Source organism: Tenrec ecaudatus, chromosome 10 (genome assembly GCF_050624435.1).
Source record: "Tenrec ecaudatus isolate mTenEca1 chromosome 10, mTenEca1.hap1, whole genome shotgun sequence".
Classification (NCBI taxonomy): domain Eukaryota; kingdom Metazoa; phylum Chordata; class Mammalia; order Afrosoricida; family Tenrecidae; genus Tenrec; species Tenrec ecaudatus.
The window spans coordinates 125,156,080-125,174,301 of NC_134539.1; the positions used below are offsets into that span (position 1 = coordinate 125,156,080).

Below are 18,222 nucleotides of genomic sequence, written 5' to 3' on the forward strand. Positions count from 1 at the left end.
TGGTATCCACCAAATACCACGCAACGGCAGCGAAAAGGCACGGGAGGCAACGTTTGTGAGGCTGCGAACACGCACAATCCCCCTTCTACCCAAGGGACCTCGGCAGTGACCCTGACACCATAACCCACATGCCGACAACGCCGACTCCGTGCCGGCCCAGCTCTGAGCACCTCGCTCGTTAACGCGTGTCATGCTGGCCACCACGCCAGGCAAGAAGCACTATCATTATCTCCATTTTACAGATGACAAAATGAAAGCGCACGATATTCAGATAATTCGCTGAAGGTCACACAGCTGGTAAGTGGCAGAGGGAGCGAGGACACACAGAGAGCCTGGTTCCCGAGTCTCTGCTCTCAAACACAAAGTCGCAGAGCACCACCCCAGGGAGAGGATAAGCCCGAGGAGCCTGGGTGGAATGGGGGAGCCCTGACCTGTAGGGCACCCGCTCTTCCCAAAGTGGCCTCCGGATGCTCTGCTGTGAAGGATTCTGACGCAGCCGCCCTGCATCACAGACTGGAACTGCCGCAGGGCATTCCAGGCTGTCCTCTTGCTGGGACCAGGTGGTCAGATCCTCTGGAGCCACTGGGTGGCTTTGAACCACCAACTGCTCAGCGAGCAGCCAAGCCCTTGGCCTTTGCAGTACCACCCCCAGGGCTCCTTATGCCCACATCTGTCTGCAACAAGGGTGCAGATTGCCCTAGGGACCAGCTTCTAGGCAGTTCCTCAAAGGCCTTGCTGGCGTACGTGTGCAAGTGGGCATGCTTGCCTGCAAACCCACACGGCACTGTCCCAACACGCAGGGGGGTCACGGACAGCCCTGGAAAATGGTCACTCCCTCCTCACACCATCGGTCCCTCTCCCGGGATGCCCTGGGTCTCCAACTGCCCTCACTCCAACATCTCTTAGAGCCCAGGTAACAGATGCAGGTGCACCGTTCCAAGGGCTCTTCCTCTCCCGATTGGCTGGGGTCACACTAAAAGGCACAGCCAGAGCCAAGGCTGCGAGCGCACGGGCGCTGAGCAAACAGGATGATCCAGCGATAAAGGCGCCGGCAACATGCTAACGTGGCAGTGCGCCAGGCCCCGGTGGCCCAGGCGGGACTTGGGCTCAAAGAACTTTAATTGAATTCTTTCAGCAAGTGCAGCAGAAAAATTCATAACGAGTGCCCCCACCCCCATGTCAGTCAGCTCTGTAGTTGTGTGGACCCAGGAAAAATCACTTTTCACGAGAGTCTAAAATGTGGATGAGCATGAATTTGAACATGGTGTGCTGCAGGGCAGGGGAGGAGGGGAGAACCGATGACCAAATCCTGGCATTGTTTTCCTTTTCCAAGCTAGGCAAGGAGCAAGACTTCCTGCCATAATCAGCTTTCCTACCCCTGTCAGTGAAGGAAAACAAGGTTTGAACCCCGCTCCCCAGTGAAAAATGCAAAATTTGTGTAATTAAAATTATACTTGTGAAATTCAAACACACTTTAATTTCCTAAGGGCCCCCTAATCAAGTCAGAGGTTCTAACTAAAACCAATTATCTGCTTTGAAAACAGAAGAGGAAACATGTACATGTACCAGGCCTGGTGGAGAATCACATTCCCACGCGTTCCCGAGTCTGATTCTTTGTTGCCCTGATATGGACTGTCTGCTCACTTAGGTGAGCTTCAAAGTCGTTTTCCTCTAGCTTGCCTTTTGAGACAAACTTCACATAGCTGAAAACTCCCCCAAGGGAAGGAGGAGCCCCTGGATGGTAAATAAAAGGTCAGTGCACTGAGCAGTTGACCCAGAAATCGGAGGTTCAAAGCCACGCAGAGGCACATCAGAACAAAAGGCCTACTGATCTACCTCAGCCAAACCAGGCCTGAGAATGCTAAGGCTCCTGGTTTGGCTCGACGGCGACTGGTCTTTGCTTTGAACCCACACGGAACTGAGTTGAAGGAGGTTGAGGCCAAAACCAGGCAAGCTTCCCACCTGCTCTCCCACAACCCCCAGCTCTTTTCTCCCGCCCTGACAGCCGTGACTCTCTAGACTGCCCAACGAGAGAGGGGGGAGCGAGCCTAGCTCATGTCAGGCGCACGCCGACAGCAGTCAAGCAGGCCCGCCACAGGCCCCGCCAGCAGGTCAGCTGCACCCGGGCTTCTCAGCTCTTGAACCAGAGACTCCACCCGAAATGCTGCATCTTTTTTTTTTTAAGTAATTGGAAATTCTTGCAAAAGATCAACATGGAAATATGGAAACGGTCCCCAAGCATTAAAATAGTGAAGAAGCAGTTGTTGCGATGTTCCGTGGATAACACCATCCACGACCTATCTGCAGGGAAGTTTAAACAAAAAACCCCACCACCACAAGTTTTCTCCCCTCCCTTGCTAGAATTGCGTTCAGAGATGCAAAGATTGATGGCACCCGAGCTTCAGAGTGCCAACTGTACCGAGCTCGGTGAGGGTAGCCTGCCCTGCTGCCTGCCCAGGCAGGTGCCCAGCCAGAAGGCGGTGTCTCAAGCCTGGGGGAACAGCCGACTGATGCAAACGTAACAGGGTTTCTCACGGTACACTTTTCCTGTTAAGAAACAAAACACGTGCGTGCCTTTGGGCACATACGCATGAACTCAGGTGCCCCCACAGCCAGCAGAACCCTTGTCCTGGGAACCGCTCTTTTTGGCATGTCCACGTCCCTCGACCCCCTCCCCACCCAAGCGGTCACTTCATTAATGCCACTCAGCATCAGTAGGTCTCTCTGGCCTCGGTTCCCGTGGGCAGTCCAGGGCTGGCTCCCATTGTAAATGTCTGCGCTTGGGGAAACTATCAAAAGTGTTGGCAAAAGAGAGAGGAAAATAAAACTTGAACGGGGCTCCCTCTTTCCTCTCCCCACACCCCTCCAGTTTCTGTCTCCTCACAAGCCCTGCTCTGAAAGTCGGTTACAAGCTGCCAGCTAAAAAGAAGGAAAAGGAGCGAGTGGACGGTAGAGGCCTGTCTGTCTGCAGCTGCCCAAAGAGCGTAATTCATTTCGGTGGACGGTTGGGAGGAAGCCCCGAATACATGCCCACACTGATTTCTGACCTTCAACACAATCAAAATGTAAAAACCCAGACCGAAGAGGGCCCGGAGGTAGCGGGAGCAGAAGCTCTTGACCTGGCCCCCACCCCCACTCCCCAAGGAATGGATGCTCCTGCATCTTCTGAGGCTCTTCATCAAGACCATCTTATTAGATTTTTTGAAACCCTTGAAATTGTCACGTAATTGAAACAGAAGCAGCGATTTAGAGTTCTAAATGGGTTTCTTAAAAAGAAGATTCTGGGCTGGCCAACCTCTCCCTCCTCGGCTGCCCCCAACCCTAAATATAAGATCTTTGCACACAAAAACCCCATTTATCTTTTAAATCCATACAAGTTACACATTCCCCGAATGCCGTGCACTTGGGGGAAACTCATCCCAGACAACAAACTGAAAAAAGAATCCATTAGCATTAACTTGCCTGACACAGTCGGAGACAAATAAGGGAGCAGGATGGTTTCAGGTCAGCCACTCGTAGAACTGACCACGGGCCGGGGTCTCCGTGCTCCCCGGGAACTGTGCTCTTAGAGGGAGCCAGAGCACAGGCACTGGTACCGGAGGAAGAGAAAAGCATTCCCAGTGTCCACCAAGTACCCTCAAGATAAAGAGTGCCTGCTAGCTCCCCCCCAAGAGCCAGGGCCCCAGGAGCAGGCCAAGCCCCTGACAGGGCACTTGCTGACTCTCCCCCCACTGCTCCATCCATCAGCCTTAGGGAGGGTGCATCAGGGCCCACTCGCCCTGGTGGCACAGTGGTTATGTGTGAGGCTGCAATCCACAAAGTGGGCAGTTCAAAATCATTGGCTGCTCTTCAGGAGAAAGATGGGACTTTCTACTCCTGTAAAGAGTTACAGTCTCAAAACCCACCAGGGCAATTCCACCTTGTCCAATGGCTGCAAAGGATGGGGACCAGGATGAAATACAAACAATGCAGTAAAAGGAGGCTGAGCACCGCACCTCCTCTACTCCACTCGCCACAAGAAATGGCAGCCATGGTTTTGAATGGAGAATTTTCTTTTTCATAAGTTCAAAGTCTCAGAATGAAAATGAAGAGGTGGGAAACAGGCTCCTGTCACCTGCCAGGTGGACTGAGGCTCAGCACCATCTCCCCTCCTAAGGGAAAGAGACAGGGAGGAAAAGAAGGCTCCTGTCCCAGGCTGAGGGCACACCACTCTGGACTGCTGTCCACACGACGTGGACAGACTGGATCCTGATTCAACAATGCACTTGGCACTAGGCAGCCACTCAGCCAGAGGTGGCCCGTAATGTCAGAGATCAGACCACTCTCTGACGTCACTCAGGCAATCTGCGATTTCCAGATGGGGATATGACAGCCCATTATCCACACAAGGTGAGGTCACGTGCGAGGCTGAGACAAAGGCAGGGATGAACTTTGAAATGACGCCCATGCAGTAGTCCCTGGTTATGGAAGAAAGAGGGAGAGTAGACAGAAGGGGCAGGAGAAAACCGCACTGCTTGTACTCCACCACGCTCCCCAGATGTCAGGGAACTAAGTGTAAGATGCAGGTGCAGTGTGGGAAATTCTTTCTCCACGAAACAGCATCAACCGCAGACCATCAGTGAGCCAGCATCCACACTGGTCCAGGAAGGAGCCCTTGTGGGGCACTTCCGCCTTTTTGCGCACACACACACACACACACACACACACCAACACCTTCCCTGGTACAAGGCACCCAAGGCCTCCCCAACCCAAGTCTCACCCCGAACCATCTCCACTCACTCCCCCAGCCCTGGCCACAGCTGCCCAGCCCCCCTTCCCAGCCCCATGCTGCACTGCTGCCTGCCTGCCTGCCTGTCCTTTGGGGTCCTCGGCAAAGGTCACTTCCCCCGAGAAGCAGTGGTCTTTCTGCCGTCCTGTCACCATGGTCTGCCCCTCTCTCCGGGTGCTTGGCCCCGCCCATCACAGCTGCTGCTCCTCCTCTCGATCTGCAGACAAGGGCTGGGTCTCCTTCGTCCTTTTCCATTCCGAGATCTCAAAACCACCAGCGAGAGGTCTGAGGCGTGCAGTGTGAGGAGCGTAGGGTCCTCATTTCTTTAATTGAAATGATAGGCGTGTGCCCTCCCAGTTTATCATCCAGTGGAGGCAATAAGGCATGAAGCTAAATCACCACACACCTCAGAACTAAATGCCTCGCACCATCCCCGGGGCTGAGCAGAAGTGCAGTAAATAGTTATTGAAATAGTCAAGTGGCAGCCGGAAAGATAGGGTCCCACCCACCGCCGCCACCCCTCTTCCCCTGCTTTGCTCTCCTACCTGGTTATTCTATCGTGCGTGTGTCCTACCAAGTGCTCCTGGCTGACTGCCCACCGCCTACCCCGTGAGGGCAAGGCACTGTATCTCAGTCCGCAGTGACTGCCCCAGGGCCTGCCCTATGGCTGGTGAAAAAGTGAAGGTGTGAATGAGGGAGTGCTCAGCACCACACCAAAGGGATGGAGCAGGTGGGGCTTTGAAAGGTTCCTGGGAAAACTTCCTTGTCTTCCAGTTCCACTTTTTCCATGAACTTTTTGAAGACCCCTCTCCCCATCCATGTTCTTGCTGGCTGAGCCGCTCACAAGGAGAGGGTCAAGTGCTGTGGAAATCCGCCCGACGAGCGGCACTCCCCGGAGGGCACACGCAGTTTCTGGGCATAGGTAACGGCGAAGTCGGCCTTTGGAGGAGGAGTCGGATTGGAATGGCAGAGCGGCGGGGAAGGGTGGTGCGGAAGTGGGGCCCCTTCGTGGGCCAGCTAGTCAGACAAAGGGAGCCGCTCAGCTGAAAGGCAGCCGAGCTGAACAGCTCACACTACTGTTCTTAAAGGACCTTACCTCCAGGGCAGAGAAGTCCGACCTTGGCTCAGGGGCATCCCATGCCACAGAGGGTTTACTGAACTCCCTGACCCGCACCCAGCTTGAGCACCCCCACACGGGGCCAGCAATCAGTATCGATTAAGTAAGCCCTTGCTAAAGGCCTGAGGTCCTTAAGTAGCACCGCAGAAGAAAGGCCTGGCGATCTGTGAAGAGGACAGGCAAGGAAGGGTGACCAGCGAAGCAGATCCACACCGTAACACACAGGGCTGCCAAGAGTCACACTGCCTCGGGCGCAGCGGGCTGGCATTGGTTGTTCCTTCCTTCCTGGGCACACCAGATCAAACTTGAAGAAAGAGATGAGAAACGACACATCCCTTGCGTGTGATTGAGGCTCTGAGCCGAAGGTCAGGCCTAGAAATGCAAAATAGACCACTCACCACCCCCCGCTGAGGTGGGCAGCCAGCTCCCCAGAGTGCCTCCCGCCCCTTTCGAGGCCCTGGGCAGGGCACTAGGGGGGGGCAGTGTCCCAGGAGGCTGCCCTCCGTTAGAATGGAAGCCTGTGCCAGAGGCTCGATCCACAAAAGGACATTTGTAGGACGAGGGGCTGTCCTCGTGAGCAGACACCTGCTGCTGACTTCACCAAGAAGAAAGAAGCTAAGCCCCTAATCCTCCAAGTTCCTCCCGGCTGCTGAGAGAGGCTGCAGACACTCTGTGGCACCCTTGCGGGAACGAGAAACCCACCCGCGGGCCCATTAACTGCTGCCAAGAGGACAGCTGCAGATCAACCAAGATGGCAAGACGCTCGGGCGGCTTGACCCTCAGCCATGAGGCAAGGCCAGATGCTGAGAGCACACCCCTCGCCCTTGAGACGCTGCCAAGAAACCACTCCCCCAGAACAGGTGGTAGGCGTGGAAGGAGCTGGAGTGGCCTCCACCACACCGGGACGTGTGCTTAGCAGAGAACTTTCCAGAGCCATGTCAGAGTGTAAGTGGAGACCAGGAAGCCTGGCTTCTAGCTCAAACCAGCCACCCCTGAGCGGGATGGCCCGGAGCAAGCCGGCAAGACTGTCCTGGCTCCCCACTGCAAGGTGCGGAAGCCGACTGGATGGAATCCATTCATTTAACAAAGTTACTGAATGCCTCTCACCAATGAACAGTTCTTCATTCCAAACCACATTTTTTCCTCAGGCTCTTTCCACCAGGACACTTTATTTCATACTATAAAAATAATACCAGCACACTGTGTTCCGTGAAAAAAAACCACCTGTATAAGCACAGTCAATGATACCTTTATAAAACAAAGATGAGAATGTCAGGGGGCAAGGCAACTAGACGGAGAGAAACAGAACCACCAGAACAGATCTTCACATGTTCTGTCTTCACAAAGTTCACTGAACCTCTTGTGCAGAACTTGCTGAATAGGACCTTAAACAGCTGTGCAAACCTCCACCCCAAGCCCAGTACTTGTAACTAACATAATCATAATACTACCAGCAGGGGCTAGTCCCTATGTGGTATCCACAGTGACGCACTCCTTACGCACTCCGCTACTAACAGAAAGACTGGCACATCACACACTTCCAGAAGTGCCTTGGAAGAGAGGCCTGGTAAACTGCTTCCCAAACTTCCCAGCCAGGAAAACCCTATGGAGTGGGTCAACCTGCACACACGAGGTTGCCATGAGTCAGAATCCTTCACTTCATGGCCAAAGGCTTAGAGTTTTCGCTTTCACCTTGTGCCAGACACAGAACTTGGCATTCATCTTCAAGACAATACTGTGAGGTGGGTACGCTCACTTTACAGAGGAAAACGAGGCTAGAAAAGGCTGAGCTTCCCAGGGTTGACTCAGCTTCCGTCGGAAGGAGCTGGAGTTCGCTTACGTGACGGACATGCCCTTCGATCAACAGGTGAACTTCTGGTGCAGGCTATGTCACATCCGGGATGACAAGGAGGCAGCTGTGGCGGCAGCTCGGGCGCCCTTCCCTCCTGCTGCAAGGGGTAAAGGAGTCTCGCCAGGCAATATCCTCTCCGGGTGTCTCCATCTGAGAGAAGGGCCCCTGAGCAAAATCCTTCCAGACAGCAACACTCTCTGCCCACAGGGACAGAAGGGCGAACTTGACATGACTGATCCCCTCATCTTCCCCTTTCCAGTGGCTTCAAATTAAGTCATCTTCACCAGGGGGCATAACCATGTTAATTTTTTAGAAGATCCAGGGCTGGCGGGAGAGGGGGGTGCTATTACATATTTTACAAAATGAAATAGTCATGAGGAGAGATAGGAAGAGACCAAGTTGACCCATCAGCTGCCCCTGACCAAAATGAAGTTCACTCATGAATGGCCACTGGTCCCCAAAGCAGTCACCCCTCCACGCGTTGATAAGACCCCATTTCAGGACTCTGGATTCGGGCAGAGTGCTCACACCCCAAAGAGGAGTAACACCAGCCATGCCAAACCCTCCCTGCCCTTGGCCCCTTATTAAAATGCTGATCAAAACAGAATTTTATTTATGAGACATTAAAGAATATCATGACGGAGTTCATAGGAAACCCGTTGTCCGCCGCCGAGGATTCTCTTCTGGATTGAGTTACAGTTTCTTTCCACCCGTCTTGTTCTAACACCTCCACGGAATAATTTCTCTGGCGGGTGTTAGCAGGGAGGGACAGGCAGGAAGCAAGAGAGATGAAAATTTTAACTGAAACACACGCTGACATATCATTTACAAGCTCCTCACCGAGCAGAGAGGAGACCCAGCTCCCCCTGCCATGGCAAGCCTAACATGGACACAGACACGTTTTCTGGGAAGGAAAGAAAGAAGGAATCACCACCACAGGCTGGAGGGCGCATCTGCGCCCCTCCCACCTCCGACACGAACTCTAGCCTGAAAGTCTATTTGCCGCCAGGCCCAAATCCTCCTGGAAAACCACCCTAGACGGAGGCGGCCCTTTCCCGCCGCCCTGCCCAGCTCCCAAGCCTGCCCGCACAGCTCATCAATTACCCAGTTGCCTCACTGGGGTGGTGCAAGCCCAGAACCATCTGAAAGGAGGCCCTGGGGGGTCAGATGGAGAGATGCTACTAGGCAGTGTCACACAATGCGATGACATCATAAGAGGTGGGTGAATCACAGGCCCTGAGATTATAAGTCTGAACAGTGCCCAGAGTCTGGCTGTGCCTCTGTTCCTCACCTCCAGCTGACCTCTCTGAGTCTGCCTCCTGACCACAGTGAGGTGATGCCCCCTCCCAACACACACACACACACACACACACACACACACACACACACGACAACCAGGAAAGGCCCAAGTTCCAGAGCCGGGGGGGGGGGGGTTGTCCTCAGTTTCATCATCTGTAACATTGGAGTCGTACGGATAGGAGTCCTGGTAGTGCAGTGGGCTAAGTATTTGGGTTACTAACAGCATGGTTAGTGGGTCGATCCCATCAGGCACCAGACAGGTGAACAATGAGGCTGGCTGCTCCCATAAAGAGGCCCTCCCTTGGAGACCCTAGGGAACACTTCTGCACTGCCAGACGATTGCTGTGAGTCGGCATCAACCCGAGGGCAGTGGGTGGGTGCACACCACTATCTAATATACCTACAGCCCTTAGAGCCAAGCCTGGCACATCAAAAATTCAGCCTCATCTTTGCTCATAGGACTGAGCCCAAACAAATACGACTGAGCTTCTCGGATGACACTCAGGTGGCATTTCTTAAGCATTTTTTAGCCTTTACTTTTGTTAATCTACTTAATCCACAGAAAAATGCTGTGAGATGGGAAAGCCCCACGTTCTGGGAAGTGAAACAGCCGGGCCCAAACTCACGCAGACGCAGTCTGGTCTACGCGCAGACTCTCAGGCGGGCTTCACCCCAGCAGTGGTGGTGAAACCAGGAGACGAAGCAGTCACGAGGCCCTCGGCGTGCGTGCCAGGTCTCTCGGCATCCACCTCCATCCTTGGAAAGGACTGCCATCATCACTCCCATCTTTCAGATGAGGAGACGGGGCCGGGAGAAGTCCATCTGCCTCAGCAAACGCCACCGAAGGCGCAGAGCTGGGATTCCGAGGAAGATAACGGATGGGAAATGCTTTTTGGAAAGTGAAGGATCCTTAGAGATCAGACGCTCTCGTTAAATCCCCTAGAAGTTCACAGAATGGGGTCCTGCCCTAACTGGTTTAATGCAGCGCCCCTCTAAGGGAAAATGTCCCCAAAGAAAGACCAGCTCAGGGCTGGGTAGGGGCAGATGGGGGAGGGTTCCTGTCAGGAGAAGTTTGAGACACATTCTGTCCCAATCTCAAGTTGAATGCATCCATGGAAAACCAAATGTCATCGTACTTTTAAGGGAAATACTGCTTGTTTATAAAAAGCAAAAGGGGGGGGGGAAGAACAGCATAGGGAAGGACCAATAACTGCCCCTGGTGGGACCAAATCAGGAATGCCTTCTACGTCCACAAGATCATCTGACCCAAGCAAGCTCTGCGTGATCAAATGACTAACCTGGAAATTTGAAGAGTCACACTTCACAGAAGAGCAATTCTACCAAACCCGGAAAATACTGCTAATTCCAAGGCACTTTCTGACCCTTGAAGGAGCCCACGCCGCTTGGAAAGGGACATTCAGAGTATCCAAACAGTCCCGAAACGTGTGCTTAGATCAGAAACCATCTAACCTCTATGGCTCATTAATTTCTATTATTTGCTTAAACACTAGAGAGATGCCGTAAACGATTTCACTGTTTACTTAGAGAGGGGTTTCTCTTCACAAGAGAGGCTGGGAGTGGGCACACCAGTCAAAGGTCCTGACACATCCTAGAGCCAGGCTGCAGATGACTCTTCAGCCCAGTTGTATGCCTCGGTCTACCCAGCTATCAAACGAGCAGCGCCCTCGTTCCGAACACACGTACCAGCCATGGCCTCCCACTCTCTGCAGTGGTCAACTCTGTCTTTGTTAATCTGCAAACCAGTCCTCCTCGCTTTCCCACCACTGAGAAGTCCCGTGGCTGGGAGCCTATATTCAAAGCAAACTGAATTTCTTAAAACCAGGAAAGCGCCTGTGCCCTAGAGGACCCAGTGAGAATTCAACCTTTCCCCTTTCGCCAAGACAGTGCCCACACCAGTCGCAGACCAGGCATCTCTTCAACGTTCTACAGGGAAGAGGAATGAAGAACCACCCAGTAAAAAAGTCACACGTAAGCCTAGCCCTTCGATTTCTTACCCTTATTAACTTGGTGGTGCTGTGCGCTCCTGGGGACGGCTGGGCTGGCTCAGAGAACACTGGAAAAGTGAAGCCCTATCTGAATGCTCTAAAGCAAGCCTTGTAGTGCCACTCCTGCAGGGTTACAACCTTCTCAAAACCGCCCTGTCCGGGTGCCAGGACTTGTACAAATAAGCAGTAGGTTCTAAGGGTGCCCTGATTCAACCAACCACCCAACCTGAGACCAACACAGCCACTGCGTCTGCTCTCAGGTCTAGGCCGACCAGGTTCTCCCAAGAGAGGACAAGTTATTTGCTTGGACTCCTCTCCATGAACTCCAAGTCGGAAGGCCTCAAAAGGGGACACTCCCCCTGAAAAAAGTCACTGAGAAAGCGGTCAGCTTTTCCCGACACGACCTCGGCCGATGCGGAGGATGAAAATTGAAAGCTTGCGTAAAGATGGCAGGCCACAGAACCAGGTCCTCCCACCAGGAGGGAGGGACAGAAGCGTCCCAGCCCCCAGCAGATGCCCAGAACCCACCGTGGGACGGCTAACTCGGAGAAGCCACGGTTATCTTGCCGAGCTCCCCCCTCGGATTTTCACAGCCACATGCTGACATCCTGAAGGAACAGCGTGCACCAGGTTGAAACGGTTCACTGCCAATCCCCTGTTTGAAATTTGAAACCCTTGGCAACCATTGCTGAGTGCTAAAATCTGGTTATTGATTCTCCTACTTACCTTGGGTTGTGCTCGGCGAGGAAATGCAACTTTGGGATCAATCTGTTGGGGAGTGGGGGAGAATGGGAAAAATCAGAGTCAGTGCAAGACTTTCAAGAGAGAAAGAGGAAAAAAAATTATGATTAATCACCTAATTGTTAATCGCTCATTTCTCAGGCTTAGAAAACCCTCCTTTTTAAAAGTTAACTCCTCAGGCAATTTAAAAGTCCCTTAGACTTGGATCTGACGTCTAATGGTCTCTCCTGAAATGTGACATAGCTAGCCTTTCTGACGTGTCCTCCCATGTGTCTCCATGTGTGACGCTCTTAATAAAACCAGATGTCATGTGTTCTTATTCAGGCAAGGGCTTCTCTTCCAGACACTGAATATTAAATGGTACCTACGTCTAATTTGTGATGCATGGCTGGGAGGAAAGATGAGAGCATCATTATAATTGAAAAAACAATCATAACCTGCAAATTAAATCTAAGTATCTTCCAGCAATAGGTAACTGCATGGTGTTTCTTATCCTAGAGATCACTAAAGACAACACAAGAGGGGAAGGGGAGTCAAAAAGAAGAAAGAAAAAAAAGTGAAAAACCAACAACAGCAAAAATCTTCCCTCAGATATCCAACACAGCAGGGTGGCTGGTCGGACAGACGCAAACTTAACTGAAGTCTGACCCACAGCCTTCCCCTACGACAGGGTAGAAACTGTTCCTATGGGTTTCGGAGACTGTTACTCCTCACAGGAGAGCCTCGCTTTTCTCCTTTGGAGAGGCTGGTGGTTTCGAACCACTGCCCTTAGAGTGAGCAGCCCCACAGGGAACCACTCTGCCCCCAGGGCTCCTCTGCCGGAACTCATTCCCTCATTTCAGCAGGGTGTGCTGCCTTCAGGATGAATCCAGAGGCTCACAGGTGCCACAGCTAAAGCCTGGCTGGCTCCTTGCAACGGCTGTCAAAATAGAATAAAACCGAAGGGGCTAAATGCACCTGGACCTCGACACTACATTTGGGTGGGGGCAAGGGGTTGCTGTGCAGGTGGATCTCGGGGCAACCTAAACCCCAATTAGAAAAGCAATGCAAACTGGGGGGAATTTAAATTGAAAATAAAATAATTTTAGGGAGAGGGGGTGGGAAAGAATCTATTCAGCAAATCAGGATATTTCCTAACTCACCAAGAACTGAATGGGAAACCCTCCCACACTCCAGGTCAGACACTCTCGGAGCATGAGTCTCGACCAGAGAGTGGCTTTAAAACTCACAAACAAACAAAAACCCCACGGGAGCATTTGAATCTGTCAGGCTGGTAGGAAGGCACAAAAAGCGGTTATTGAATGGATAATGTGAGGAGAGACGGGATAAAATATATTTCCGTTGTTGGTTTTCATTACATTTTTAAATGTCACAAATCTCTGTGTAAAATTCAGCTGGGAGAGTGGCATGGATATTGATACAAGTTACGTGTGTGTAAGCAAATTAAATCTCGTATCTTCCATGTGTAGGGGCTGGCTCTTCTATTAAAATGCCCCCCTTTAAAAAAAATAATAAATCTGACCCTTGTTTTCAGCTCTGCCAAAGGAGAGGTGTGGGAAGGGATGCTTTGGGAGGGGGTGGGGAAACAAACAGAGACTTCCATCCCCGAGGATGACAGCCAGCCAGCCCGCCATCCAGGAATTTACCACTTTTATTAAGACAATTTAAAAACCTCATAAACGCCTGAAGCATGTTTTCTCTCTGTGAGCATCACCTGAGAAATGAGAGATTATTTTTTCCAAAATAGACAAAAATCTTGGATCTAGGAAACTACCCTTCCATAAATATTAACATGACTGCATCTACAGGTGTGTGCACAGCACTGTCTAGAGGTGGTCTACAAGAGAAATACAACAGGAGTGGAGTTTCCATTCTGTTGACCAAACATGTGGCAAGTGCCTCTTTTATGAGCACCCCCTCCCCCCCAAAAAAGTTATTTTGTTTGGTTTTTGGTGCAGTAAGCAAGTGCCAAACAATGGAAGTCACCTTCTTTGTGGCATGACCGGTGAGGGAACAGGTAGAAGAGGCCAGGAAATAGCAGGGCAGGAGGCCATGAACATCGCAAAATTAAAAGCCAATTCAGGAGGCTGTCCTGTGGGCAGCCACGCCTGAGTGTAAACCCACAAGCCTTGTTCTTCAGGGTACTAAGCCTACACCCCCGAAATGGGAGAGGAAGGGTCAAAGAATGGCGAACCCCAACCCTTTGTACATCCCTGTCACGCTATTTAAATTTAAAAAATAAAGAAGATGAAGAAGAACACTACCAAAAATTAAAACATTAGTTAGTTAGGTATAGCTCTACTTACTGTAGCTACAATCCTCTAGGAAAAAACTAGGGTACTATTTTGGGTGTGAATGGCCGTTACCTAAACAAAGCTTTTAAGGTAACGGTAAACAAGATCCTCGTTTCCATGTCAATAAACCAATCGCTTCTGCCTCCTGCACTGAACGTTGAAACAAAGTCAAAAGCTAGGTTATACTGAATAATCACCACCAAACCGCTTCTACAAACACACTTGGGGGTGGGGGGGGGTGGGGAGAACTGCAGGCTTTGCACCTGATACTGAGGCATGTGACCCAAGAGCCACCAGAGAAACCAAATACTATTCTCGGGAGGGGCAGGGGGAGGAAATAAATTGCTAAAATTATCTCAAAATATTTCCCTTTCTTTCATTTTACTTGCTTTTTAAAATATCTAGCCCCCCAAAAAACAAGGGGGGGGATTGTTCAGACATCATTCTCACCCCACAGATGATTAACCCTGATATTAAATTATCTCGCAGTGCAAAAAGGCTGGGCCGAAAGCTAGGACAAGACCAGCACAATTCATAAAACAGCCGAGAGAGTGGCTGGCTGGCAGGCTGGTCCTCCCCTTCTTGGGATGGGTTTTTGGGGGTGCACACCCCCGACTCCCTTGATCAGGGAAAGGAGTTGAACCTGCGAGAGCATTTCAAGTACATCAAAAGGTGGCCAGGATTTGGTCGGGGCTTACTTAGAAGAGCCCCTGGGTCCGTTCCTGGATTTGATGGGAGAGGAGACTGAGGCCCAGAGGCACAGAGCGACTTGCCCAAGGTCACGGGCAAGTGAGGACTGGACAGCTGAAACTGCAGTCTGGCTCTTGCCTGGTGGTCCCCCCACCCCAACCACAAACAAACCAACTCCCCAGCAACCCAATACCACATCTCAATGTCACCTCGGGGGTCCCTGCTTTAAGTGGGTGAATAAAATCCGCAGGAAGGGTCTAATCCACACAAAAGGATGGGAGGGGCTTCACAAAGCCCCCTACAGGAGCAAAGTAAAACCCGACAACTGGCCCCCATTACATTTTATTGTCCATCACTCTTCTCATCTCTACCTAGAGACTCTCCTTGCTTGCTCCAGAGTTAGAGACCTTCACGTTTGTTTTTTTTTAACGGAGGTATCCACACTCAGATTTTAAAAATCTGACAAAGGGGAAAGAAAAAAAAGAGGGAGGGAAGGTATCACTGTGAAACTCAGGCCTTTATCATCTATAAACTTCACGCCATCTGGAGGCGCCCACTGAATGTCCAGCGCTTTCCCTTCTTAAATACTCCTTCCTCACCAAAGCACCTCAAGAGGGACCTGTTGCGGAGCTCTGAGACCAGCGCCCCCTCCTCTCCTCCCCGCCCCTCCCCAGCCCACCACCATGAAGCAGGCTGTGCCTTCCAAAGGCCAATTCCCACCGCCACAGTTGGCATCCTGTGCTATGCTCCGGTGACAAAGAAAAGTTGCATTGGCTCTCCGGTGGAGCTGCCCCCTCCCCCCCGCAAGGTCCTTGGCTGGGAAGACAGCCCCTCCCCAAGCCGGACCATCCCCCAGCCCCCCCTCACCCCCCCAGCCTCCGCAGGGCAGCACGGAAGCTGCCATGGGGCAGGCCTGGGAGAGCAAACCCCAAACCCAGCAAGGACAGTAAACTTTTGAGCCAACTCGGCAAGCTCTGCCTACAGCACCCAGTTCCCAGCCGAGAAGCAAAAGCAGGCGCTGTCCCTTTAAATGAGGCTGTCAATGCCCAGACCGTTCTTGCAAAGGGGACAACAACAAACAACAACAACAACAAGCGACCACGTACCGTCTTGGAATCTAACTCATGGTGGGGCTGACCTAATACTTTATCCACACTGGCTGGGTCTGCAAACGTGACGAACCCGAAGCCTCTGAAACGAGACAAAGAGGGAGGAAAATAAACAACAAGACAATGTGACATCCTTAAAAGCAACAAGGAGTGAGCTTTGATGCAGAACGGGGAGCAAAAGTTACCCCCCCACGACCCTCCCCACTCCTACGTCCCTCCCCTAATTCCCCTCTGGCCTGCAGCCCCCCACCCAGCCAGCTAACATAGCAAGGATAACGGGAGAGTGGGGTGGGGGAGGTAACTCGGTAAATACTGGTGTTTCCACTCTTTCGCCACCTCAGTTTCCTCTCCCCCTCCTCCCCTTCCCTTTCTTAACGCTTTGTTTTATTCCGGAGAAAGCTCCGCACTCGGGAGAGCTTCGCCCACCTTTCTAAGACGGGGCTTTGGAGTTTGGGGAACTGGGGGCATGGGGGGCGCAGACAGGAAAACAGAAACTCCGCGGAGGAGTCAATCAATCTAAATGTCATTTTAAGGAGGAGAAAAGGCATCGTAAGGAAGACGATTTCACGAGGAGACGGGGACATCTCCGGATCCGGAGTTCGGTCCCAATTAACAATAACCTTTAGGGTTAAGGGGGAGGGGGGCGCGCGCGAACAGAACGACATCTGAAACCACCCTCAAGCCTGAGTCCCGCTCAGCTACGTCCGAAGACACCTCCAAATATAAAACTTAAACTTTGTTCTAAAATATAGGCAAAATTCCGAAGAGAATGGTTTACCTGGAGCGTTTCGTGGTGGGGTCTCGCATGACCATACATTCTCTAATTTCTCCAAATTTGCTAAAATAGTCTCTAAGGCTATCTGTGGAGAGAGAAAGGGAGATTGGGGTGGGGGGGGAGAGAGGAGGTGTGGAGAGGGGGGGGGCAATGCAAATTTTGATCAAGGACAAAAACCAAAAGTAGTTTTCTGTTGTTATTCGGTTTTGTTTCTGCCTTTCTCGCACACGCGGGGGAGATTCGGCAACAGAGGTCGCATAGAGGGCTCAGAAAGGATTTGCTATTTAAAAAAATAACCTTGCACAGGAGAAGTGGGGAGCCAATGGCGGGGGGGGGGGTTCCTACACCGGGATAACAAAGAGCAATAAAGAAACCAAGAAGGGGGGGACCCAGGCGTCCCCCCCTCCCTCCCTTACCTGGTGAGGTCTGCCAGCTCAGTCCACCGATAAACATTTTACTAGAGGGAGAAAACATAACAGAAGCGAACACCGGTGTCAGATCGGCCATTTTGACGTGTAACTTACAAAAGCTAAAAGGAAAGCGGGGTGGGGGGGCGCGGGGGGGAGCGAGCGAGCGCGAGCCGGGAGGTGGGGTGGGGGAGAAGGTGACGGCGAAACGCAGCCCGAAGGTGTGTAACTTCCAGTGGGGGGGCGCGCGGGAGCGGCGGGGGGCGCGGGAGATGCCCGGCTCGGCGCCCCGCCGGCCCCGCCGCTGCAAGGAGAGCGAGCCCGCGGCGGCGCGGCGGGCAGCGGCTGGAAACTTACCCGGGGTCGTGCTGGGAGTCGCTGGCGGTGCCCGAGGTGCCTTGGCTCCCATTTGCCTCCATAGCTGAGCCCCCCCGCCCCCCCACCCCCAAGAAACCGAGCCCCACAGCGATCGGAGCGGAGCGGCGGCCGGCTCCGAGCCCCGAGATCTCCCGCTCCCTCCTCCCCCTCCTCCTCCCCCCCGCCCGGGCGCCTCCGAATCTCTCCGCGAGCGAGCGAGCGAGCGAGGGAGCGAGGGAGCGAGCGGCGGAGCCCGGGCAGCGGCGAGAGCCGTCACACGTGGGCTCGGCTTAGCTCAGCCGGGCGGCCTCGCACACCCCCCCGTCCCCGCCCCCCCGGCCCATCCCCACCTCTCCCCCTCCTCCTCCCCACCCCCATCTCCTCCCCCCCCCCGCCCGGGCGCACGTGGGGCGGAGTTCTAGAACGTCGTGTAACCAATGCAGGTGACGTCACGCACCCCGGTGCGGGCCCCCGCCCGCCCGCGCGCGCACACTCGGCCCCCCGCGGCCGGACCCACGGGGACACGGGGCGCGAGGCCCGCGGCCCGAGGGGCCCCGCCTGTGGGCCGGCGGGGCGCTGCGCGCGGGGAGCGTACCCCGACTTCTCGGGGTCACATGGGCGGCGCGGGGCGGGCAGAGGGAGGCGGGGGGAGGGGGCCGCCGGAGAGCTGGCGGTGGCTCTTCCCCCGGCCGGCCGGGGCGTGGGGTAGGTAGCGGGGGGAGGGGGGCGCGAGGCGAGGAGGAAACGCCCCCACCCCCTCTAACTCAGCCTCTCCATTCAAGTTCGCCGGCCGCGGCCTCCGGGATC

General features: G+C 53.3%; 1 protein-coding gene across 3 annotated transcripts in view; it reads right to left on the reverse strand.

Moving 5' to 3' along the window:
• The window catches only part of MSI2 (musashi RNA binding protein 2), a 424,558-nt gene extending 407,029 nt beyond the window's left edge, over positions 1-17,529 (reverse strand). For all 3 annotated transcript variants that reach the window (XM_075561554.1, XM_075561553.1, XM_075561555.1), the window contains exons 1-5: positions 17,416-17,529; positions 17,068-17,108; positions 16,655-16,736; positions 15,874-15,958; positions 11,769-11,810 (exon numbers count right to left, since the gene is read on the reverse strand). In XM_075561554.1, the coding sequence (XP_075417669.1) occupies positions 11,769-11,810; positions 15,874-15,958; positions 16,655-16,736; positions 17,068-17,108; positions 17,416-17,477 (312 nt within the window). In that variant the 5' untranslated portion in view covers positions 17,478-17,529. The remainder of the gene's footprint in view (positions 1-11,768; positions 11,811-15,873; positions 15,959-16,654; positions 16,737-17,067; positions 17,109-17,415) is intronic.
• Between the last annotated feature and the right edge of the window lie 693 nt (positions 17,530-18,222).